Source organism: Equus caballus, chromosome 5 (genome assembly GCF_041296265.1).
Source record: "Equus caballus isolate H_3958 breed thoroughbred chromosome 5, TB-T2T, whole genome shotgun sequence".
NCBI classification, from domain to species: Eukaryota; Metazoa; Chordata; class Mammalia; order Perissodactyla; family Equidae; genus Equus; species Equus caballus.
In genome coordinates, this window is record NC_091688.1 from 19,961,865 (window position 1) to 19,987,438 (window position 25,574).

A 25,574-nucleotide genomic window follows, 5' to 3' on the forward strand; every position below is an offset into this window, starting at 1 on the left:
TAAACATTGTGACAGTTTCTATTTGGTGATTATACAACCTCTACCAAAAATACTTAAATGTTTCTGTGTTGAGGGCCAAAAGACATACAGATGGATAGAAATTTCTGCATAATGGAATAAAGAAAATATAACTGCTGTGTTAGCTAACTATTGCTGCATGAAACAAACCACTCCAAAATGTCAACTTAAAACATTAAGTATTTATTTGGCTCTCAAGTCTTCTGGTTGGCTGGGTGATTCTTCTGGTCTCAGCTGGGCTTACTCCAGTGCCCGGCTGCTGTGGATTAAATAGGTGGCTCTGCGGATCTTGGCTGGGCTCTCATCCATGGCCTTGGTTACCGTAACTAGGCTGATTCTTCACCCCGTGACCTCTCACCCTCCAGCAGGCTCGTCCTGGCTTCGTCACATGGTGGTGGCCCAGTTCCAACAGAGTAAGGAAAAGTGCACGATGCCTTTTCAGTCCTAGGTTTGAAATGGCACACTGTCCCTTCCATCACATTCTTTTGGTCAAAGCCAGGCACAAGGCCAACACAAATCCCACATCTTTACTCAGCATCTCGATGGGAGGAGATTTGAAGTCACATTGCCAGGGTGTAGATAGGAAAGTGGGAGAAGAATTTGGGACACTTTTGTAGTCAGTATACCACAGTGCGTAAAAACTTGCGTTTCTGATCGGAAATCCTTACAAAGAAATATTTACCTGATTGACCTAATAAAAGTCACCATCAGCACTGTTATGTACAAATTTTTTTTCTTATGTTTTAGTATGTATTTAGTATTTATTTAGTATTTAGTATTTAGTATTTAGTATGTATTTAGTATTTTTTTCTTATGTTTTTAGTATCTTATGTTCATCTGGTACTAACTAGAAAGAATGTGTATTGTTTATTCTCAAAAATTATGACAAGTTGCTTTATAAGAAATTTCACTTGGAATTTCTTCATTTTTTCCTTAGATTCTGAACATTCAAATAACATCAATCGGCAGGTATGTGTGTATTGCCGAGAACACAGCTGGAAGTGCCAAAAAGTATTTTAACCTCAACGTTCATGGTAAGAGCTCAGTTCCAAAAACATCTGTTAGAGCATGCTTGAAAAAGCAGGAAAACTGTGTTTTGTATTATGTAGGCTTATTTTGTGTTTTTTAAACTTGAACGATGTGCAGAGCCTGCATTCATTCAATCTCCTCCCTTCTTTCCTCCCACCACAGCTAGTAGGATTTATTAAGTACGAATCTTCTAGGCAGCCTGTTTTTGTTATTATTTCAGTTCCTCACGAGAAAGTAGTTACTCCTACATATTTGGAAGCAAAAAGTCAAAATTTAAAATCCCAAGGATTACAGTTTTTATGAAGTTAGGACCAAATATAAATCTTCTGCTCATAAAATTTCATCCACTAGCCCTGATTGGAACCAGTTTCCATCCTCAAGGGTAGAATTCCTGTGGGGCCCCATCTCTGGTACCTCATATACGCCCTGGCGAAGAAAAAGTCACTTTGTGGAGTTAAATAATTCCTAAAACCATCAGCACATCTAATTCATTCATCAAACTTTAAGTTCTCTTTATATGCCAAACACTCCATAAATACTATTTTTTTCCTAAAACGGCCATTGATTTTCTACCACAAAAGAGTAGTTTTATTTTCCTGACACACAGCGGCCTCCAGAATATTAAATTGGAAATGGTGAACAATCGTTGTAGAAGATTTCCTTTACATGTGTGAGATATATATAAAATTCTAGCTCATTTTGGAAATAGCTGAAATTTGAAATTGCATGAAAAATTTCTCCCCTGCAGGGACCTGGATTTAGCATCATGGATATACTTTTTTTGGTGTGATATGTAGGGAATGTAGAGTCTAACCGTGTTTAGTGTTTTGTGTAACAGATATTTGAAACACTTTTATCTTTGTATTCCCAGTGCTTAGCACAGTGAGTAGCACACAGTGGGTGCTTAATCAATATCTTCCAGGTTTTTTTAATGAATAAATCTGACCCAAGCAGAAACAAATGTGTTACAAATTCCCAGAAAGAATGAATTATTAAACAAATATAATCATTGGGAAAGTACACATTCTAATCTGTAAAGTACAATGGAATAAATGTTAAAAGTAAAAATGTTCATTATTTTTCCTGATTCACCACGGCTGAATTAATTTTTCCTCCTCTATGTGATCAAAAGCATCTGTAAATATCCCCTTTATAGCAGTTACGTACGTTGCCTTGTGTTACCTTTATATGTCTGTATCTTCACCTCTATTCCATAGCTTTATTGTAAGTACTGTAGATGAATGGTCATTTCTTACAGATCTTGGTGTCCCTAAATTTAGAGTGATGTCTATAGTTGTGGTAGTTGCTAAATATTTGTGGTTCCTTTCTTATGTTTCCTTGATATCCATTGTCTATTAATGCATAGCAAAAACACTGGAAGTGCATATCCAGTGGCGGCCCCGCACCAAGGAACTCCTGGCAAAAAATGGGCAGCCCTTGCTAGAAGGATTGGCATTCAGGAGAGTGTTTCCTCTTTCACCAGTTAATGGCATCTTGAACTCTCAGTTGCAATCAGCAACCCACACTTAAATATTGGAAAATTCATTTTGCGGAGAAATAATTTAAATTATTTTCACTTAAAACCATACCATTTGTTACCACCCACTACCACAATGCTTGCTTCTTTTGGGCTCTAACCTTCGATCTGTTGACCTCTCAGTTTTCAAGCCTCAGTGTCTTCACGCTGCTTCATATCCAGCTTACCTTTCATGGAACAGCATTTCCATCACTTCTCTTAGCCCAAGTCTTCTCAGTGTTCTTGCTGAGTAAAAGCTCACTCTGCATACTGACCACTTGATACCCACCAGGTGCTGTGCCAAGTGTTTTATATGTATTATTTCACTTAATTATCTCAATAATCCTGAGTGGTTGGTACCATTTTATACCTCTTTTACAGATGTAAAACAGGCTGAGTGAGATTAACACGTTCAGAGTTCCGCAGTTGCAAATACAGAACCAGGATTCTAATGGAGGCAGTCTGATCCCAGAGCTTTTCTACTTAGCTGCTGTTCTGTATTACCTCTCACAGTTCCACATCTGCACTGTACCTGCACCTAGGTAGCTAACCATGGCTGGAGGAGCTCTTGGAGTCACGAATAATGGTGTCATTATAAATTCATAGGTACCAGCTGGACCTGGGTCCTCCGTGCTGCCTGGGGCCTCTTTCTTGGGTCTTCTCCCTCACACCTTCACCCCCTCCTCAAATATCAGATGGCCCCTGTTTAAGTTTGCTCAGGCTGCCATAACAAAATACCAGAGACTGCGTTGCTTAAACAACAGAAATTTGGTTTCTCACTGTTTTGGAGCCTGGACAGTCCAAGATCAAGGTGCCAGCAAGGTTCAGTTTCTGGTGAAGGCTCTTCTTGACTTGTAGATGGCCACTTTGTCCTCACAAGGCTTTTCCGCTGAGCCTGTGTGGATAGAAAGTGAGGAAGCTCTCTGATGTCTCTTGCTGTAAGGACACTAATCCTATAGGATCGGGGTCTCACCCTTATGACCTCATTTAACCTTAATTACTTTCTTTAAGGCCCCATCTCCAAATATAGCCACCTGGAAGTGAGGGCTTCGGTATGTGAATTTGCAGAGGATGCAAACTTTCAGTCCATAACAGCCCCCTCTCACTTTCTCTCGGTAGATGCCCTCACCTCCTGTTTTACAGGGAAAAGAGAAGGCATATCCCAGATCCCACCTCAAATTCTTACCATTGCCCTGAGAACATTAACTGCATCTGTTTTTGCCGTCTTTTCACCCTGTTACAACAAAAGATGGAAGCATACTTCCACCTTCCAAATGCCAAAGACTAACCTGACTCTAGAGGTCTCTGGCCACTACCGCCTCAAAAATCGCAGTCTCCTCTCTTCCTCTCTAATATTGAAATTCTCGTTCCTTACTGGCTCCTTCCCAAATTTATTTGTCTCTTCCCTCTTAAAACAATTAAAGTCTCTCTAAGAGTCTCTCTCTTCAGCTACCTCCCTAGCTTTCCCCCCTGTTTCAAAGCAACCTTCTCTAATACCTGTATATAATTAGTCTCCATTTCCTCACTCCCACTCTCCCCTCCCACCACTGTGTTCCAAATTTCCCCTCCACAGCTCCAATGAAGCTGCTCACTGAGTTTGTGAAATGTCCATTCAAGCAGGCAGTTTCCAGGCTTCATCTTTCTTACTTCTGAGCATTTGACATAATTGGCCACTATCTTTTTCAAAAATTCTCTTCCTTTGGCTTTTGGGACACCCACACCCCTTATTTATATCTTGTCTTTCCCATCTCTCATTCCTAGTTGTCTTTGCTGGTGCCTCCTCTCCACTATGACACTTTAGTTTTCCAAGCTCTAGATTTTGTTCTCTTCCCACTCTCTTCCTAGGTGATTTCACAAGTTCCCAAATTTCAGATACAGTCTCTGTGCAAATAGTTTCCAATTCTTATCTCCAGCCAGGGCCCCCTCAGGAGTTTCTGACTCTTCTTTCCAAATGTCTACTTCTTACTGACACAAATGTCTAACAGTCACCCTAAGACAATGTGTATATAACTGAGCTCATTATTGTTTCCCCAAAATGTGTTCCTCTTCCAATGATCTCCGTCTCAGTAGAGGCAATCACCAATCTACCCGTTGTTGAAGCCAGAAAAATGGACGTCATCCCTGACTTCTCCTCTTCCTTAAACCTCACCCTGAGAACATCAACTCCTAAAGACTCTACCTACAAAATATCCTGGGATCCACTCACTTTTCTTGATACTTTCAGGCACCATCCTAGGCATAACTATAATAATCTTTTGCATATACTACAGCAATAGTCTCGTAACTGGTCCTTCTAGCCTTCTCATCGGTTCTCTCCACTGTGGCCAGACTGATATCTTTTAAATTAATTTTCTATTAAACCACTCTTCAGCTTCCCAATCCCTAGCATGTATTTCAGCAGTTTTTTGTTTTGTTTTTTTTTTGGTGAAGAAGGTTGGCCCTGAGCTAACATCTGTGCCAATCTTCCTCTATTTTGTATGTGGGGTGCCATCACAGCATGGCTTGATGAGCAGTGTGTAGGTCTGTGCCCAAGATCTGAACCTGCAAACCCTGGGCCAGTGTAGTGGAGCACGTGAACTTAACCACTATGCCACTGGGCCAGCCCCTCAGCATTTTTAATAATGCCCAGAAGACCCCATAGAATCTTATCCTTGCTTAGTCCTTTAATCTTCTGCCTACCCCGCAACCTTGCTCTTCAAATTCAGTTCATATCAGCCTTCTAGATGCCATGTCTTTTTCCCCTTTTGGGCCTTTGTATACATGTTGTCCCTTCTTTCTGGAGACACACCCATTTCCTGTCTTCTATTTAGCTTATTCCTGGTCATATTTCAAGTATCTTCTTAAATGTCAATTCCTCCTCCTGATACCCAAACGAGATTACTTCCCTGCCATAACTCTATTCTTCTGATTGACACTCGTTACACTTGTAATTACTAGGCAGTATTGAACAGTGGCTAAGAAAAGGGGCTCTAGAGCTAGACTGCTTAGCTTCCAAACCTATCTCTTCCAGTAACTAACTGTGAACCCTTAGGCGAGATGCTAACTTCTCTATGTCTCAGCTCCCTCATCTATACTAGGAGGGTAAGAACTGTATCTGATACATAAGCTTGTAGGAAGATTCAATGAGATAGTGTATGTGAAGTATGTGAACTGTTTAGAGCAGTTCCTGGCACAGCAAACCACTTAAAAAAAAGTTAGCTGTCATTTTTAGTTCAAGGTCATTATGACTAAGTTATTAGCTCTGTACAGTTATTGTCTATTACGTTTTCACACTGCATCAGCACCTAGTACATCTGGAATAAGTAGGTATTCAATAAATGTTTGATAAATGAATGAATATTAAGATTAGTAGATGAAAAATAACCATGTGATAGTAAAAGAAAAATGGCAATTGTGCCTTTTTGATGTTCTGCTTTTATTTTCTATGTTTTTTTAAGACCTCAGTCCTAGTATAATAGAATGTCATATTAATTGAATTCCTTAGTTCATGCCTATCTTCACTGGTTGGAACAAGACCCATCTCTACTTTTACTTCTTATCTATTCATTCATTCATATATTCATGCATTTTTATACCCATTCCTTGCTCATATTTTCCCTCCTCCTTCATAGGAAACCATGGGAATATGTATGTTATTCTTTCCATGTGCATGTGTCCTTCTAAAACATATATTGTTCCATATGCATTTGTTTTAATATGCATAAATGGCATTGCATTATTAATCTCATTTTTTTTTTTAACTTCACTTTTTCTCTGCACTACTTTTGCTTATGGAATTCTTTTTGGTAATGAACAATATACTATAGAGTTGTTTATTTCTTAAATTTTCTGCTGATCTTGAAAGTCATTTGTTTACATTGTCAAAATAACCTGTATAGTTTATTGATAGACAGATACCCTAAAATTAAATATCTACTATTCAGGAAAATAAAAACTTTAAATAAGGATGTAATATTAAAAAGAAGAATATTAAAATGTGCTTCATAAAAAGCACATTAGGTCTTTCCTTGTACATTGACAAAACCATCTTAGGAACTGCCAACTACATTTTCCAGACAAAATGCAGAGTAAATCTGTCTTTGAAAATTCTGGGACTCTCCTTCAATTGGGGAAAACAAAACTGATGGATAAAGTTTAATGAAGCCCTTAGGGAATTCTAAGAAGAAAGACACCTAGATAATTAACAGCATCATTAACTCAGTGCTTTATCAGATACAGTGGTTGGGCTTATGCTAATAAATTGGAATATGTGTTACTGGTAATATCAGATTTCACTTTTAATATATTTATTATTATAGTTCCTCCAAGTGTCCTTGGTCCTAACCCTGAAAATCTCACTGTGGTGGTGAACCATTTCATCTCTTTGACCTGTGAAGTCTCTGGTTTCCCTCCCCCTGATCTCAGCTGGCTCAAGAATGAACAGCCTATCAAGCTAAACACAAACGCTCTCATTGTGCCTGGTAAGGAACTTGCTGCTCTTATAAGGTGGGCAAAACTGTCTCATTTTCCTTTATTTTTAATACAAATCGCATTTCAACTTAGTCTTTTGTCAATCTTTTGTCTTGCTCCACTTATGTGTTTATGTTAAATGCCTCTCTTTACCCATTTGGGGCCATTAGGACAAGATTGTATAGACTTTTATGATTTTACTACGAATGTACAGTAACAGATCTACTTAAAGAAATTCTGAAATTTAGGAACAGAACTCCTTAGTCATTCCTTGGGGGTGATAGACTAGTAAGCAGTGCTTTCATTGAATAAGTTTGCTGGTTGTTTTTAATTCCTCCTAAAGCTCCTTGAGGATAGATAAATAGAGTGACAGACAGTCGCTTCTGCACTGGGGGAGATTTAAAACCAGAAAATACTTGTGAATATATTGGACTATAGCACAGTTACTGTTTGCTCAAGAGAACCTATGTGAAACAGTTCCACCATCCATGTTTGGTTACTGGAGAGAACAATTTTATGAATTTCTTCCTTTACAAGGAAGTAGAATCAATAATGAAGGAAGGATCAAAGAAAGCTGATTCAATTATTTTATTTCAAATATGGAACATTTCTATATAAATTTTACTCTAAGGGAAAGGATCTACTTTTCCATTTATCTTATTGATAAAATACTTACTAGACCGACCTCTATACCACTCATCAATTTCCATTATTTTTGTCCACAGGGGGTCGAACTCTACAAATTATTCGGGCCAAGGTATCTGATGGTGGTGAATACACTTGCATAGCTATCAACCAAGCTGGCGAAAGCAAGAAAAAAGTTTTCCTGACTGTTTATGGTTTGATTTTGCACTCCTCATAACATTCTTTCATTTTTAAACTGGTATTAAATATTTTCTATCTGAGCACCTTCATGAAAAATAAAATCCTTCTGTTCTTGTTTCCTTCCCTTAGTGCCCCCAAGCATTAAAGATCAAGGCAGTGACTCGCTTTCTGTAGTCAATGTAAGAGAGGGGACCCCAGTGTCACTGGCATGTGAGTCCAACGCTGTCCCACCTCCAGTCATCACCTGGTATAAGAATGGGCGGATGATAACAGAATCGACTCACTCGGAGATCTTAGCAGATGGACAAATGCTGTACATCCAGAAAGCTGAGGTGCATCTTTTATTCTTGTTTGCATGTCATGAGTCCTTGGTGGGATTACAGAAGAGAAAATTGGAAGCTGCATATTTCCTTTACTACAGTGAAAAATGATTTTCATTAAAAACTAACATCATCAATGCCGTTGACCTTATTTTCATTTAAAAAAGTAGGATTGTAGAAGGCACTTAGAACCGGGGCATTTGAGCATAAAGATGACTGATGATTTAATCTACACTCGAACAGTGTGATTGGTCATCTGTAACTTAATGGAGCACATACAATAGTATCTTTTTCTTTTAGGTATCTGACACAGGCCAGTATGTATGTAGAGCTATAAATGTAGCAGGACGGGATGATAAAAATTTCCACCTCAATGTATATGGTGAGCATCTGCCTCTAATACAACTCTTTTTCCCCCAGATATGCAAATGAAAAAAAGTATCTTCAATTAGCTTAATGAGGACACATGATTTTCTTCTGTCTTTTTACAGTGCCACCCAGTATCGAAGGACCTGAAAAAGAAGTGGTTGTTGAGACCATCAGCAATCCTGTGACCTTAACCTGTGATGCCACTGGAATCCCGCCTCCCACCATAGCGTGGGTAAAGAACCATAAGCCCATAGGTAATAGAGCTGTGTACTTTTTATGATTATTTTCTTTGGCTCTTAATTCACTAGATTGATAAACTAGCACATTTTCAGTATTATACTTGTAGCTGTGTGTAGTTCAGAAAGCCTGATGTACTGAAATATAAACTTAGGAAATACATTTTTTCTTTTTCTAAAATAAGATTTGCCTCATTTCCTCTTCCAAAAAAGGCTCCCATTTAAAAGAGAAGTACAAAGGAAGAACTTTTAAGAAATATATTTATCACATAAAAAAGACGTGAATTGTAGAGATGTTAAAAGTAAAAGCTTTTTTATGTTTTGTTTTGTTTTGTTTGTACCTCTAGAAAATTCTGACTCACTTGAAGTCCATATTTTGTCTGGAGGTAGAAAACTCCAGATTGCCCGATCTCAGCGTTCAGATAGTGGAAACTATACGTGCATTGCTTCAAATATGGAGGGAAAAGCACAGAAAAGTTACAGTCTTTCAATTCTGGGTATGTGGGGTACACTTTGATTTATCTTCAATTTCTTTATTTTATTCTATCTATAGTACGAAATAAGTCGACATCTAAATAAATCACTTATAATTGATTCAAAATATCTTTTTTTGGCATGTTTTGGATGTTTTATTTTATTTTTTTCTAGTTTTGTTGAGATATAATTGCATATAGCACTGTGTAAGTTTAGGATGCACAGTATGATGATTTGACTTACAAAATATCTTTAGATAAACAAAAACTATTGTCAATTCTCTGTCCTACATTTATCAGTAGATTGCATTTTCATGGAAATGGACATAAATGTGGAAAAAAAGAATAGTAGAAATTTCATAATCTCCATTTTTTTCACATTTGCTGAAATTATTACCTTCCTATAGTATATATTCTATTGAGTCACTTATTTATTTTAAACTGGCATAACTTATTTTGATGCTAAGCCTGTAGGTCTGTTTTTGCTTATATAGATAAGTAAGATTTAATTTATGAAGAGGTTGTACTATGTTCTAACTACAGGTCAGGAATTGGGTAAATTTCAAGCAATCATGAATCTTGTGCTATTTTGGGGTGAGAATAAGGAGCATTCATTCATCCAACCAATATTTAATTGATGCCTACTGTATTCCTGCATAGTATTTAGCACTGCAGGAAGAACCTGCCTTCTTTTGATTTTCAGTAAACCCCTGATTATTACTTTTGGCCTAATGTTTAAATTGAAATGGAAGTCTAACTTGAAACTCAGTTGAAATGCTTGCTTTTCCCAATTTTATTACAGTTACTATGAAAAGATTTTCTCATATATTATAAATATAAGTGTGAATATTTATTCTGTACCTGTTGCATGCTCTGCCAAAGCAAACTCCAAAAAATCAAAATTTTCCCCCAGTTTTATTGAGATACAATTGGTATATACCATTGTATAAGTTTAAGGTATACAACATGATGATTTGATACATATATGTAGTAAAAAGGATTGCCACAATAAGATTAGTTAAAATTCATCACTTGAAATTTGAAATTAAAGAAAAATTATAACAAGTTTATGAGTATCAGTGGTTTCTCTGATTAGTGATGCTTTGAGATTTCAAAAGCAAAAAGGGAAAAATTGCTATTTAGAGATTCAGTGTCAGAAATTGCGTGTTTAATTATGTTTAATTCATTAATAATAATAGATGCTAGTCATGGGGTATGTCGTATGACCGAACATTTTACCAGGCTTTTTACATGTATTATTGTATATTAGGACTAAAAGTAATTTATGTGTATAGGGAGGGCCTAGTCCAGTGGTTTTCTATATAAGACACTCATTATAGGATGTCTCATTAACATTATTTGACTTGACTTCTTTAGTAACTCTAAATTCTGCAAATTTAGTGTAATTATTATTATCTTCTGGATGACTAAAATGAGATTTGGAGAGATTGTGCTGTGTGCTGGTAAATGTTTAGCAGTTGATTCTACAGACAAAAAGGTCCTGATTTGTAGACAATCATTTGCCAGTTTCTGTGGTGAAAATGTTCCCACTGTGGCCCATTTAAAGCTACCAATGTGATGTCAGTGAACATGGAGTGGGGAGGACGTGCAAAATCGGCCTTTGCGAGCTTATATGAGCTGCTTCCAGCACACCACTATAATCATTTAGAAGAGGAATTCAAATGTGTTTCTGTCTGATACCATTGTCAATATTTTTATTACACATTATTTCTTGATTGAATCATGAAAAGGAAAAACAAAGGTGATTAGGAAAAGAGAACAGAAACAATTGGATCTTGAAACCTACGATAAGACTATCATTGCTCAGAATAAATAATATTCAAATTGCATCATGGAAAAGGAAATTACCAACTTACATAATTTTCTCAAACCTTTGTGCTAAGACTTTATAAAATAGATTCTCCTGAACTATAGTATTCAGAGCTATCTATTGAAGATTTAATCCAGGTGTGATTTATTTGGCCAGGAAGGGTGCCCATAAGGTAGATTTGTCCCCTAGCCCCTATGACTAAATTATTATATCAACTTACAAATATATCAGGAATATTAAAGTGATTCCTCTACCTATTCCTCATTGAAAGGTAATTTATGAGAATATCAATGGTTTGATCTTGAACCACATTCTAGGAAGAACATGAAATAAAAATGGCATATTGTTCTATGATTCTGTTGTGTTCATTAGAATTTATATCCTTGTGCCTTGTTAATGAAAGTCTTAATTATTTCTACAAAGTTCCTCCCAGTGTTGCTGGTGCTGAAATTCCAAGCGAAGTCAGTGTCCTTCTAGGGGAAAATGTTGAGCTGGTCTGCAATGCAAATGGCATTCCCACCCCACTTATTCAATGGCTTAGAGATGGAAAGCCCGTTACTGGCAGTGAAACAGAAAGAATCCGGTATGTTTAAGAAAAATCTTTGCGTCCTTAATTGTAAAGTCTGCTACAGTGCTTTATGCTTCAAATTTCAGGTGAATAATACCAAATTCAGTCTCAGACCTTGGCTATTGTTATATTCAGGAAGAAAAAAGATAAAATTTTGGCGAGTTGGACAAAGAAATTCCCCTTGGAAATTTGTATTTGTGTGTGTGTTCCTTATCCATCAACTCAGTTAACTGTCATTGATTTTGCTCCTCTAGTCTCAGAATGTGTATACCAAATGTCGTAAAATAATTAGCTCTTCTTTCCTGCTAACATCAAACCAATTTCATTCTACAAAAGATTCTTCAGTAATCTGAGATATGACTTTGTGTCTTGAAATCACCAAACCACCAAACATGCCATAATACTTGGCTCATTTTGAGAAAAGATACAAAATCATCCTAATCCAGTTCATTCCTTGTAGTGATTTGTCCAAATCCCGTTTTCAGCTGATGCTTGTTACAGATGCCTTTGCAAGGACAATCCAGAATTCTGCACTCTACTAGATTAATTCATCACAAAGCCCCGTTATATGCACATACCAGAGCAATTATAATTACTTGAAGGATAGTATATACATAAGTAGACATTCATTAAATGTATTGCAAACTTTATCAATTTGAACCAATATTTTAAAGTTAAGGGTTGGGAGTGTATTTTCTAGTCAATGAATTGAACATACGTAATTTAAAGAAAGAAAATAAGTGTTATTTTCTTTGAAGTCATTTCATATTAAAATTTAGATATTTATCTCCTTTACAAGATGGGTAAGTTGCTAAATAATATTTTAGAGATACATTTTAAGTTTAATTTCTCTGGTATGGACATTTCTGAATAGTTAACAAATATTTATTTTTTTTATTAAATCAGCTAATATTGACCACATTCTAAAGTAAGTACTAGATAGTTGGTGGGACCTGAAGATCTTATAAAAGATACTATTTGTGCCTAGGAATCTAGGATCACTCCTTCTCTTACATTAAGATCCCAAATGTACTTATTCTGACATTCGCTTTATTGATTATTTGTCCACTGCTCCACAATACCTATAAGTTTGTTAAGTGGAGCAATTTGTCAATCAAATAGAATAATTTTTCCAAAGTCAGCTTACTACTTTCCTTTGGTCATGGCAGCTTGCTTTTTTGTTTATTCATTTGGCTAAGCACATAGAATTTTAAAATTCATATTTTTAAAAAGAAAAACTACAATAGTTGATAATATTGTAACTCAATAATCATATTTAATAACATGATGTGGTAGGAATGGAGTATTGACTTTTGACACTGGGAGAATCTAATAAAATCACTATTGTAGGAAAACTGTAGATAGTAATTTAACCTCTATGAAACGTATGAGGTTTTGTCTGATAATTAATGATGTGTGAAGAAAATCAATAATGCAATAATCTTAACAGATGTCTTTGATAATTGTATAGTCATTATTTACTATTATGTAATTCACAGGAAAAGATTTAGCAATTTGTAGAAAACTTTTTGCAAAATACACCCATACATAATACTGAGTTGTTGTCATTGTTTAAATAAATTATTTTATTCTGCTCCTTCTCATTAAGAGTATTACTAAGTTGTTTATAGTTAGATTTTTTATATGTAATTTCTTTAATTTCTCCTTGTAACATTCTTCAGTTTTCACACTAGAACTTTTTACAATTTTTATTTAATTCAAACCCTATGTTGATAACTAAGGATAAACTATTGTAACTCTGAGAAAAACATGTCTTTGCCTAAGATTTGGATAGAGAAGTTCCTAACCTGATTTTGTTTGTTTGCATTTTTCTCATGAGGTGGTGGATATATGAGACCCATTACTGTAGAATTTTAGTTAGTTGCTTGAAATCATCAATTTCACTAGCTCTGACTTTTTCACGTACTTAGTGAAAAATTTTTGAACCATTATATCCAAGATGAAGATGAATTTTCTGGTGGTATATTTTTAAAGAACACAGTAATCTGGAGGGAGTTTTCCAGATCTTAGCTCCACATAAATCATCTCAGTGCCTCTATTATGACCTTTCCCATAGGGTGACTGCAAATGGCAGCACATTAAACATTTACGGAGCTCTCCCATCCGACATGGGGAAATACACATGTGTTGCTACTAACCCTGCTGGAGAAGAAGACCGAATTTTTAACTTGAATGTCTATGGTAAATATGAACTTTCGCCCTCTTCTGACCACGCTACCTTAGGAATCTCTCAGTAGAAATGAAGGTCCCATAGTAGATGTCTGAAACGTTTAGTTTTCAAATCTGATGTCACTGCTACTTCCTTTTGGGATCCAAAGCAGAAATGTGGGCGATTGTAACTAAAAAGTTTTGAACTAGTAATACACACCCAACCCCCTGCTCTCTCTCCTATTTTCTGCATGACATAGTTCCACCTGCAATTAGAGGTAATAAAGAAGAAGCAGAGAAACTAATGGCTTTGGTGGACACGTCAATAAATATTGAATGCAGAGCCACCGGGATACCTCCACCACAGATAAACTGGCTAAAGAATGGGCTTCCTCTGCCTCTCTCCTCTCATATCCGGTTGCTGTCAGGAGGGCAAGTGATCAGGTCGGCTTTCATTGTGTGTGATTTGCAAGACAAAGTCACTGTGATTGTAGGCTTTGACTCCATCTGAGTAAATTTTAAACACCATCTGTTTAAAAATGGTTTTCTTGAGTTTTTATTATTGTTTATTTTTTTGTTTCCTTTTCAAGATCTGTTTAGAAGAAAGAGCATAGATATAAAATTGAAGTGCTTTTTATTCTTATTTAAATGCTCATATTTTAGTGAATTTGTATAAAATAGATCTTTCATAGACAGACTATCAAATATATTTCCAAGAACTACTGTTTTAGCTAAAACTTTATACGGCAAAATGAGAGGAAGGTGCCTAGTACAATCTTATGATTTTTGTGTTAGCATTATCCTCTATTAATATATTTTTGAAAAATATTTACCTCTTAAATTGTGTTGTATTTTCAGTGGCTTACTGTCAGTGCCTAATCAACTTTATAGAATCAACTGCATTTGAGGCGTCTATATTTGCGATGATAGCTATAAGCTTCATAACTAAAATTTCCCAGTATAAGTCACCTTCTATAATTTATATATAAATCATAAGTGTTTTATTTGTATATGTTGAATGGGATCAAATTATGAAATGTTGGGTCGAATTGTTTTTCAGGATTGTGAGAGCTCAGGTGTCTGACGTTGCCATGTATACTTGTGTGGCCTCCAACAGAGCTGGGGTGGATAATAAGCATTATAATCTTCAAGTTTTTGGTATGTCACAGAAGTGACCTTGATACTTTACTGTGTGTCCAATATTAAGCAACAGGCTTATATTTAGATACTGACGTATCAGAAAGGATTGCTAAAATAGGATCTTGCTAACTAGAGAAGAATGTATTTTCTCCCAAGGGGTCCATATTTACTGGAGCATACTGTCTGTCTGTCAAAATACTCTTCTAACCTGGAATTTTGCATTAAGTCAAACCTAAATTTTTAAAAATAGTATTTCAATCCAGATACAAGACCAGTCTTGTTCATACAAAGAGAAAGTTGACTGTTTTCTAATAATATTAGTGTCTCATTTAGAGTATTTCAAATATGAATCGATATGTGCATATATATGTCTCTGTGTGTATGTGTAGATAGGGAACTCACAACATTCCATTTCTGAAATATTAAGGTTTACTGGCCCAAATTTCTCAATCCCCAAGAACATCTCAGAACAGTTAAGTAACTATTTACTATAGCCTACAAATGACTTATGTTGGATTATATAAAACTTAATCTAGAACTTGATATAACTTTATTTATTCTGCGTAAAGTAGTTGAAAGTGTACTTCTGGAACTATAATAAATTAAAGAGGCAAACCTAAGAGGTTAAAAAATAGCCAAAATTTAAACCACATTTAAATTTTATATGTTCTACAAGAAAACAGTCCTGTGGTTTCGTTGCTAATACTTTGAAGGTTAGTACTTAGCCTGTCTAACACATATTTTCGTGGTACAGTCATCAATTATATGCTATTTTAAATTCTATATTTTTATAGATCATAAAAAAACTATAGAACTAATTGAACTATTTAAATTTTTTTATCTAAATTGATCTCAAATTATAATAAATGTATAAATTTTGCCTATTTTGTTTTCTATATAGTACCACCAAATCTGGACAATGCAATGGGAACAGAGGAAATCACAATTGTCAAGGGTAGTTCTACCTCCATGACATGCTTTACGGATGGAACCCCAACTCCCAGGATGTCCTGGCTTAGAGATGGCCAGCCTCTGGGGCTTGATGCCCATCTGACAGTAAGCACTCAAGGAATGGTCCTTCAGCTCGTTAAAGCAGAGACTGAAGATTCAGGAAGGTACACCTGTATTGCCTCAAATGAAGCTGGAGAAGTCAGCAAACACTTTATCCTGAAGGTCCTAGGTATGTAAACATTCAATAACTAGAAAGTAAATGACAATAAAGACACATTAAGTATAATTCTTAGAATCATTTGCTATAGGACAAAAGTTGTAAAAACTTCATTGTACTTCATATTTCTGTTTTGTAATTCACCTGGGTTTATTCTTATCTGAAATGTGTTAAACTTAAAGTATTGTGTTTCTTATCTGTCTAAAAAGATGAAAACTCCTACTTGTAAAATATTATTTATTGGCAAAGTCATATAAGCAATTGATAGGTAGTTTTTTAGGTTTTTCCAAGAACTAAAAGCACATCTGATAATAGCAATTTAACGGAAAAGCATAATATTTGTACCATTATATGTTACTCCAAACAGTCGCTAAATGATCCAATCTGTAGATTATTTTTGTAATAGCCGTTTCCAATAGTCTCGTTCTATTTACTCTTGTGTGCATTAAAAAAATACTTAAAATGTGTATTCCAATGTTTTACATGCAAACAAATAGCATAAAGAGAAAACACATCTTTTCTCTAAGTCAAAAATATTGACTTTGGAAGCAAAATGAAGATGAATGAAGTGAACTATTTCAATAATCAATAATTTTTTTAAATTTTTGTTTGTTTTTTCACTATAGTGGAGGTAAAACCTCAGGATCCTTACATAGAACAATATGTACCCCACAGGGAATCATTTTGGCAGGAGTTTAGCCAGATGTTTTCAGGATGCCCTGTAATCTTTCTCATAGTACCTATTCCAATTTAATTATTTGCGTAACCTTAAAAATCTGCTTCGTCCTTAGTTAAACTCTCTGATGCACAGTACCCTTCTTACTTATTGTTGTATTCCCAGGGCTTAGCATGACATTTGACACATAATAGTCATTTGTTGGATTGAATTGTTTGGAACTAGCTACTTGTCAGATGGGTTAAAGAGAGCTTTAACCGTGGATGGAGGCAGAATAATATCTAAATAAAAAAGAGAGATACGGTGGTATAGATGGGTGTTCCATAGAATGAAGAGTGATAGTCCAGGTGGTACTCCAGGATATTTAGAAACAAAAAACAGAAGAAAGTGTGTGTCCATGAGGAGGGGTGGAATAACAAATTCCTATACATCAATTCACAGAATATGAGGAATAACAGGAAATGACATAAATATGATCTGTACCTTAATTACTCATATATTAAGTATTAATTATTAACTATACATCGTGTGCCAGGCATGTTTCTAGTCATCATGTAACAATTGATTATTGAGCACCTACTGTGGGACATATGGTATGACAGGCATTTGATTGCATCATTGAATGAGAAAGATGTTGTCTCAGCCCTCAGGTTCCTACATCTACCGGGAACACAGATATTAAACAAGTAATGACTTTTGAGTGTGATGAGGATTATATGGTTATAACATGGTGTGTTAGGGATGGTAAGGTTCAGAGAAGATCTCCTCAAGGATGAATCTGAGCCTTAAGGACAGGACTGTAGAGGTGAGTGAGGAGTTGCCTACATCTTTCACCTAGAAGTGACAGAGCTAGAGTCAGCCATCTGTTCTTGCTGAAACTGAGTGTAAAAGGAAGAGTAGCAGGAGACAAGACTGGAAACATACATGGCAGCAGCCAAACTGTGAAGAGTCTTGGGAACATTCTGGAGAATTTGGACCTCGTTACAAAGGCAATAGAAGAAGCTTAAGCAGGAATGTGTTACAACCAGATTTCGTTTCCAAAAAATTTCCTCTGATGACAGAGTAAAGAATGAATTGAAGGGACTGTTTTCATCCAGGCCTGAAAATGCGGGGGCCTGGTCCAGCATGTGGCAGTGGGGAAAGAGAGCAGGAATACTCCTCTAGGAATTCAAGAACCAGGAGCAGAATCACAGCCTAGTGCATTTCTAGATGTAGAAAGTGAAGGGGGAAACTAACAATGATATTATTAGCGTAGTATACAAAACAACCTTCCCAGCTGAAAGGTTTATAAAGAGAACGTTTTCTTAAAACATATTTGGAAACTGGCTCAGCAGAAAGATGAGAAGTTTTAGCATTTCAGCATCTGTGGAAAGCTAATTCCATCAAAACCTGAAAAACTCTTTGCTTGGAGCAGTGCTACACTCAGAATGTGAATGTCAATGTCCTGACTTGGGAATTGCTATTCACAACTTAATTCTGTGCACATGGTGCGAGGTGTCATGGTGTATTAGTGGTTCTGAAAAGTCCAGTGTGGCTAGAAAACTGAAAGCAAGGAAGAAAATCATACAAAATAAAGCTAGGGGTGTTGGACAGGGTCTAGGCTGTGAAGGACTTTGTTGACCACATTAAGAATTTTGATTTTTATCCTAGAACAATGGAAAACCATTAAGAGTTCTAGTAAGTAGAATGGCATGAGTAGAGTTGCACTTTGAAAGACCATTCTGACTGCAAAGCGGAGAGCTACTTAGAGCTGGACAAGAGTGGATTCTGAGAAAACAATGAATTATTAGGAATTGTGTTTGGCTGTGAATAACTGAGAGTTTAAATATCATGGCTTGAACAAAGAACTTTTGTTTTTCTCGCTGAGTGAGCTGTCTGGAGGTCAGCAGTAGTTGCATGGTTCAGCAGTTCAGATATTTACAATTCTCTTGGCTTTTGCGTCTTGGTTCATCAGTGATCATGCATTGTCTGCTCATCCCCAGCATCACTAGATGCAACAATAGAGCAGGAAAAATAGGAGATGCAAAGAGTCTCCCCTTTAGGGACTTAGAAGCCCCACAAAACAGCTTTCACTTGCATCTCATTCGTCCGAATCTTCACATGCCACTCCATCTACTGTCTACTAAAGAGTCTAGGAAATGTAGTTTTTAGCACATTGACAACCCAACAAAATTGGGGTCTCTTAATATGAAAGACACAAATAAATGATGTTGAGTAGGCACCTACAGCCAGGAAGGAGGAGATATTAGTCCAAGTAAACGGTATTGTAGCTCAGATTAGCGATTGAGTTGAGAGGAAAAGGTGTATTCTAGAAATAATTGGTAAGTAGAAGTATGAGTACTTAGTTGTGGATTTGAACATAGGGGAATGATGAAAATGAAGATAGCAAGAATGATTCCTAGTTTCTTTCATTCATTTCTAGTCATTCAGGTGACTGAATGGTTGGTAGATCTATCACATAAACGCAGGGAATGGCTGGGAAAGGACCAAGTTTTGAGAAATAAGGTAACAGGTTCAGTCTGAATACATGTTGAGTTTGAAGTAGTTCTCAAATGTCCCACTGGAGTTATTTAGCTGATTATTGGATTTATGGGTCTGGAGTTCAGAAGAGAGATCTAGGCTGGAAGTATAAGTTCTGGAGTCATTAGAGTATGGCCAACTCCTACTCTGCCCAAAGTAAAAGACATATGGACAAGACACAGAGTGAAATCACTTAACACATGTAAGATCTGATGACTGAGGTTTGTACCAGTTAATTAACCACATTATTGTTTCTGTTTCTGTTGTGGTTTTAAATCTAGTGACTATAAGCTTTTGAGGATAAAGGCCATGCCTAATTAATCTTTGTATCCACAGTGACTGACACATAGTAAATAACCAATAAGTGAGAAAAATAAAGAATTGACCATAGTCAAGTGGAGAATCAGATAAGTGCTTTTGAGTGATACAAACAACACATTATGGAAATTAAAAGGGATAGAAATTTTATAGTTTGTTGAGAGAATCTAGAAAGGATTTATGATTTTTACAAATGAATTTAATGACATTGTGACCTTGATAGTACTTGAACGTGCTCAGTTAGGGGATGAGACTGTGTGGAGGATGTTCCAGTGGAAGGAATAGCATTAGTAAAGTCCCAGAGCAAGAAAAGACTGGACTTGTTGAGAGTCAAGTAATTTGAAGTCTAGGTTACATATAAGTATATTAAAAGTAGATAATATCATAAAGATAGATCAAGGCCACATTGTGGAAGCCATAGAAGCCAAGATGAAGAGTTTTTATTTAATTCTGTAAGTGGCATGGAGACACTGAAATCTTTTAAGCAAGAAATCGGGATCGATCTAAAATGCGCTTAATAAAATGTATTTTGATGGCAGTACATAAAATGAATGAAAGTGAAAAAGAGATCATGTGGGACAATGGTTAAGAGACTCTGACTTCTTAATTATAATCTGAAAAGGAGTACAGATTTAATATATTATCTTTTTCTAGAAAGGAAAATGAGGGCTATAGGTAGAAATTTTTAGGAAGCAGGTTTTAACAATAATACCAACAGCTGTAGTAGAGATTGTAATAGTCATAATTTTTTTCAAACCCTTAATTATAAAATAAAACAGATTCAGAAACGCAAAAGAAGTATAGAGAGATTATCTCATTAAATCCTCACAACATTCCTATTAGTTAAATAATAGTGCTGTCTGTATTTTAGAGATTTACCCAAATCCACTAACCTAATAATTGTTGGAGCCATGATTCAAACTCAGGCTGTTTGACTCCAGACCCTCTGCTATGAGCCTCTGTTCTAAACTATGTGCCTGATTTAAAAAAAAAAACAAAAAAGCCTAATTCTTGGAGCTGTCCAACAGCTATTTTGGCTGCCTTGTGACATAGTAAGCTGGAAACATTCATAGAAAACGTGAATGATCATTGTAAGGGAAGTCTGTTTTAAAGGGATTCCTAGGAACTTGGAGATAGTTGAAATAAGAAACCTTAACATTTCTTCTAAGTGTTCAGATTCTTTAACTTCCTCTTGAGAAAGGTTATTTAGAAGTATAAATAACAAAAAAGGAAATTATTCCTGCCTAGACACAGCAAAGGTGTTTTATGCAGAAATCGTCTCAAAATGTAACTACTTTTTCTTTTACTTAGTCATTGTTTCCTCTTAAAGTTCTTTATGGAAAAGATAATAGCAAACTTTCGTAGCATTTGCCTGTTGCTTTTGTAGAAACAATAGATATTTAAAATAAGTAATTAAAATTTAAACTACTAATATGTTTAAGTACCTCTTGTTAGGTTTAATTTTTAGTTTTTTCAAATCTTCACAGTTAGGTGGCACTGCTCTAATTATGTGAATTCTAGTTGCTGTACTATAATTACCTTGTAATGGCTTGCCTTGTAATTTACTTCATGATCTGTTATAGGCATGATCCATCCCTTTTAAAATAGTGCCAGTGACAAATGGTAATAATAACTAGGAATTATCATGATGGTATCCTTATCCTAATCAATTTATATAACGTGAGCATAAATTTGAGTTGAATTTTTTTATTTTTTTAATCAGCAGTGTTTTATCAAACAGCACATTTATTTTGTTGTTGTTATTGTTAATTCCCTTTAAATAGAACCACCTCATATCAATGGATCTGAGGAAGCTGTAGAGATATCAGTGATTGTTAATAATCCACTTGAGCTTACCTGCATTGCTTCTGGAATCCCAGCTCCTAAAATTACCTGGATGAAAGATGGAAGGCCCCTTCCACAGATGGATCAGGTGCAAACTCTTGGAGGAGGAGAGGTTCTTCGAATAGCTAGTGCTCAGGTAAGTGTCAAAGTTCATGCAATTTTATCCTAGCTTAAACTTTTCACTTGCCAATATATGAGAAATGTTGGAGAATTATGTCTTTGAATCTGGATGTATCACAGATGTCTGTAACTTAACAAAGGTAGATTGATTCTATGATGTGCATGATTGGGTAGATACTTACAAGGTAATATGACTAAAAAGAGGTGGAAGTATCATATTATAACTTGGAAGAAAGCAAGATACTCTCATGTTAATTTTTGCAAGTTTTCACAGTGCTATAAGTGATAATATATTTCCTAAAGTTCCTAATTTGTGCCATGTAACCCTTTACAGAACTGGCAAAAGCAACCCAACATGCATGTATAGGAGGCCTCAAAGAGCACTTCTGATCTCCAAAATAAACTATGGGATACGAAAATCTGAGGAGAGACACAATTTTTCAAAAAATGATCAATTCAATGAAATTGACTCTTCTTTAGTTTATGTGAAAGGAAATTAATCTGAAATATGAATGTATTAAAGAGAAGTATGTCTGAGATGTCTTGCTGTAATAATCTCCTATTCTGGTAGCAAAGGCAAACCTTATATTACAAATACTATCCATCTGTTCCCTAATGCCCTCATCTGTAAACTGGGAATAAAAATAGTAATAATATCTAACTCCTATACTCGGGGATTTAGAGATAATCTAACATGATGTGCTTAGACTGGTGCCACAGGCACGTAGTTTTGCTAAAATAGAGTTAGATACCATTGTTGTCGCTGCTGCTATTATTGTTGTTATAATCATCATTCCTTTAAAAATAGAATAGTGAATTTTTGATCATATTTTGTATGCATTTTCAGTGAGGAAAGAGGAAGGAAAGGGAGCTGGAAAAAAAGAGCTAAGGATTATAAATTGTGTGCAGTCCTGTGTTCAGCTCTGGGCTCTATCACACCTGTGACCCTCATGACAACTCTGTGAGGCAATGTCTTTATCCCCATTCTACAAATCCAGAAACAAACAGATGAGGGATTTACCTGGCAAGTCCTTAACTGCTGCTCGGTAATGGAGCTGGGTCTGGTTCAAAAGTCTAGCCAGTGGAACTCAGCACAGTTCTTGTTTCTAACATTAAGGAGAACACACCTTCTATTCCCCTCTTCTCGCCATCAAACATTGCAATAACACAGAGAAAACTCAGGTCAAACTATCGAAACATGTGCTGAAGCAAAACCGCTGAGTGTTATAATTTCAGTAGACCAAAAAGGATGCAAAAGAATTGTGTAACATAAGGAATAGCATGGAGACAGGAAAGTGTGTGGAATATAATCATAAATATAAAGGAATCATGGTAAATACACCTTGAAAGGGAGATTAACGCCACATTACAGTAGGTCTTAAATGCAAGAATGAAAAGTTGGATTTTTAACAAAACAAGACAAAGGTCCCATAGACTGTTAAATGGTGACCCACATGTTCTAGCTATTATGGAGAATACAGACAAAATACATAAAACATTTCTCAGCCGTCAAGAAGTTTCCAGTTGTCTAGGAGAAATAAACTACACATATGAGAAGATTACCAAAAGAAACAATAAAAAAAACTATTAAAAATGTCATAGAAGTGAAAAATTAAGTATTATCAAATCACAATACTGCTCTGGGTTTCTCTGCTCCTCTGTTTTCAGGTCATTTTGTACATATCTCTGTTATAGCACTTACTAAATTCTGTTTTACTTATCTGAACCTTGTCTTTTTGTGTATGTATCTTTAACACAGTTATGCTTGGCACATAATGGTTGCTTTGCAAATTCTGAATTGTGTGGTAGAAACAAGAGTTTCCTAAGACATCCCCCATGAAACACTCATTCTGTGATTATTTCCAAAGGGGAAAAAATTCTATGACCCAATAGATTGGGGAAACTTTATATGCTCTCCCCTCCCCTCCTTTGTGAGCATAATGTACGTCAACAACTCTGCAAAATCTTACTCCAAAGAAATCTGATTAACTATAAATTTTCAAACACCCTATTAACAATACGCACTATGGAAAATGTAGCTACAAATAATGACTCTCAACAAACAGAAGAGCATAAGTTGTCAGGAAATATTTCTTGAAGGAGGCAAGATTTAAGAGTAGTCATGAGTGGGGCTTCAAGTTTGGCTAAGTCAAGACAATTGGAGGGGGCCATATCATTGGGAATACACTGAGTTGGTAGAGAAGAGTTGACTTTTAGAGGTTTTAAAGATATGATGAGAAATTCAGAAATTATTCTCTAGCCAATAGTACATCGTCTTGAATTCTTAATTGAAGGACTGTGTGCATGTCATTCTTCTAAAGTTGTGTTCAAGTATTTTTCCAAACATACCATTCTTAACATACTCGTCTTAAATTTTTTCAAAGGAGTTTTTGCAGCCTACCAAAAAGTTTTTCTGTAACCTATAAAGTCAGTTTTGAATGTAAAAATTAAAAGATTCCCTGTATTCTAAGAATGTTCAAGTAGAAAAATAAATGAAAACAGAATTTTTTTTTGCTTTTCCAAAATACGTTTTTCACTGTAGTAAGATCATCTATTTTCCAGAGTATACTTTGCTCACATATAAGCATGACCTGTGTCTATACAATGTCAAACATATGAGGGAAGACTCACGCTTCCAGTGGAAACTATGCAGGGGAGTTTTTGAAGAAATGTTTCTGGTTTTACACAGAAAATAGTCGAGTTTGCTGTCAGTCTGACCCTACTTACAGCCAAATTACATAATATAGCCCTTTGTTTTACTACATATGTTGAAAGTAGAGTCAAAAGATGGTAATAATGTGCTTTGTTTAAATAACCTGGTATTTTATTTATTTATTTATTTAATGTATTTTATTTTCTTCAGGAAGACTCCAATTGAAATTTCAGTCTGCAATTTAAACCCATAAATACTTATTTCTTCAATAAACACTGAGTATCTAGCCTGTTGTGTATGGTTCTAGGACCTATATATATCTGCCTTTTCTGAGTTTGTCAAATATACCTAACATGCAAGCATTCTGAGATCAAATACAAAAACCCTGTTAAAACATAGATTTACATAGAACAGAGATGCCAAGTAATGCTCGGTATCAGAGTGCCAATCACAAATGTTAAAACAGTTTATTAAATTTTACTTATCGTGCTATCTTTATGATATCTTGCTTTTTATGAGACTTTCATATTCATTCTAGTGGATTATTCTCATTACCAAAACCAACATGTAAACGTTGTATAATTCACTTATTTGGCTTTTGTAGGTGGAAGATACAGGAAGATATACTTGTCTGGCATCCAGTCCTGCAGGAGATGATGATAAAGAATATTTAGTGAGAATACACGGTAAATTGGGCAAAATGTCCTACAGTCCATCATACACTAATGCCTAATTAGAAGCCATAGTTTATGAGCCATGGGGCAACCCCTTAGCACATCATTCATATGATATGTTCATGCATTAGGAAATATGTACTTTGCAAATCTCATTCTTACGTTTGACTGATCAAGTGCTTTTCGAGACTAGTTCAGTGAATTTTTTGTTCCTGCACAAATAATTCATATTCACTGGTTTAAAGTCATAGAATATACATTATGATGAAAAAGAAAATAAAAATCATCTATAATCTCACCACATAAAGATAAGACCTTTTTACATGTAAATATTTTGTCACAGACACGTGATCATCCAGCATATAGTATTTAATTTGTTTTTTTATCTCACTTAATGGTATGGTGTACATGTTTTCATGTCAAAAATATACTTTTATAACATTAGTTTTTAGTGATTGCATAGTGTCCCCTTTTATGAATATACCATCATTTCTTTAATCCATTCCCTGTTTTTGGATACTTAGGCTGTTTCTATATTTTTGCCAATATAAGCCACACTTTTATAGATGTCTTTGTACATACATGTTGGCCTGTTCCCTTAATTATTTTATTTTGATAAATTCCTGTAAGTACACTTGCTTGATTATACACACACAC

The 25,574-nt window shown here is 35.5% G+C and overlaps 1 protein-coding gene across 9 annotated transcripts in view; it reads left to right on the forward strand.

The window, feature by feature from the left end:
* Window positions 1-25,574, forward strand: part of HMCN1 (hemicentin 1) — a 437,461-nt gene that overhangs the window by 332,034 nt on the left and 79,853 nt on the right. For all 9 annotated transcript variants that reach the window (XR_011439059.1, XR_011439060.1, XR_011439058.1 and 6 more), the window contains 14 exons: window positions 956-1,052; window positions 6,862-7,023; window positions 7,738-7,851; window positions 7,967-8,169; window positions 8,458-8,539; window positions 8,649-8,780; window positions 9,110-9,259; window positions 11,490-11,649; window positions 13,712-13,836; window positions 14,064-14,247; window positions 14,864-14,961; window positions 15,845-16,123; window positions 21,410-21,606; window positions 24,848-24,929. Coding sequence is in view for 3 of the 9 variants with exons in the window: in XM_001491510.6 (XP_001491560.3) it covers window positions 956-1,052; window positions 6,862-7,023; window positions 7,738-7,851; window positions 7,967-8,169; window positions 8,458-8,539; window positions 8,649-8,780; window positions 9,110-9,259; window positions 11,490-11,649; window positions 13,712-13,836; window positions 14,064-14,247; window positions 14,864-14,961; window positions 15,845-16,123; window positions 21,410-21,606; window positions 24,848-24,929 (2,065 nt within the window). In the remaining 6 variants the exon portion in view is untranslated. The remainder of the gene's footprint in view (window positions 1-955; window positions 1,053-6,861; window positions 7,024-7,737; window positions 7,852-7,966; window positions 8,170-8,457; window positions 8,540-8,648; window positions 8,781-9,109; window positions 9,260-11,489; window positions 11,650-13,711; window positions 13,837-14,063; window positions 14,248-14,863; window positions 14,962-15,844; window positions 16,124-21,409; window positions 21,607-24,847; window positions 24,930-25,574) is intronic.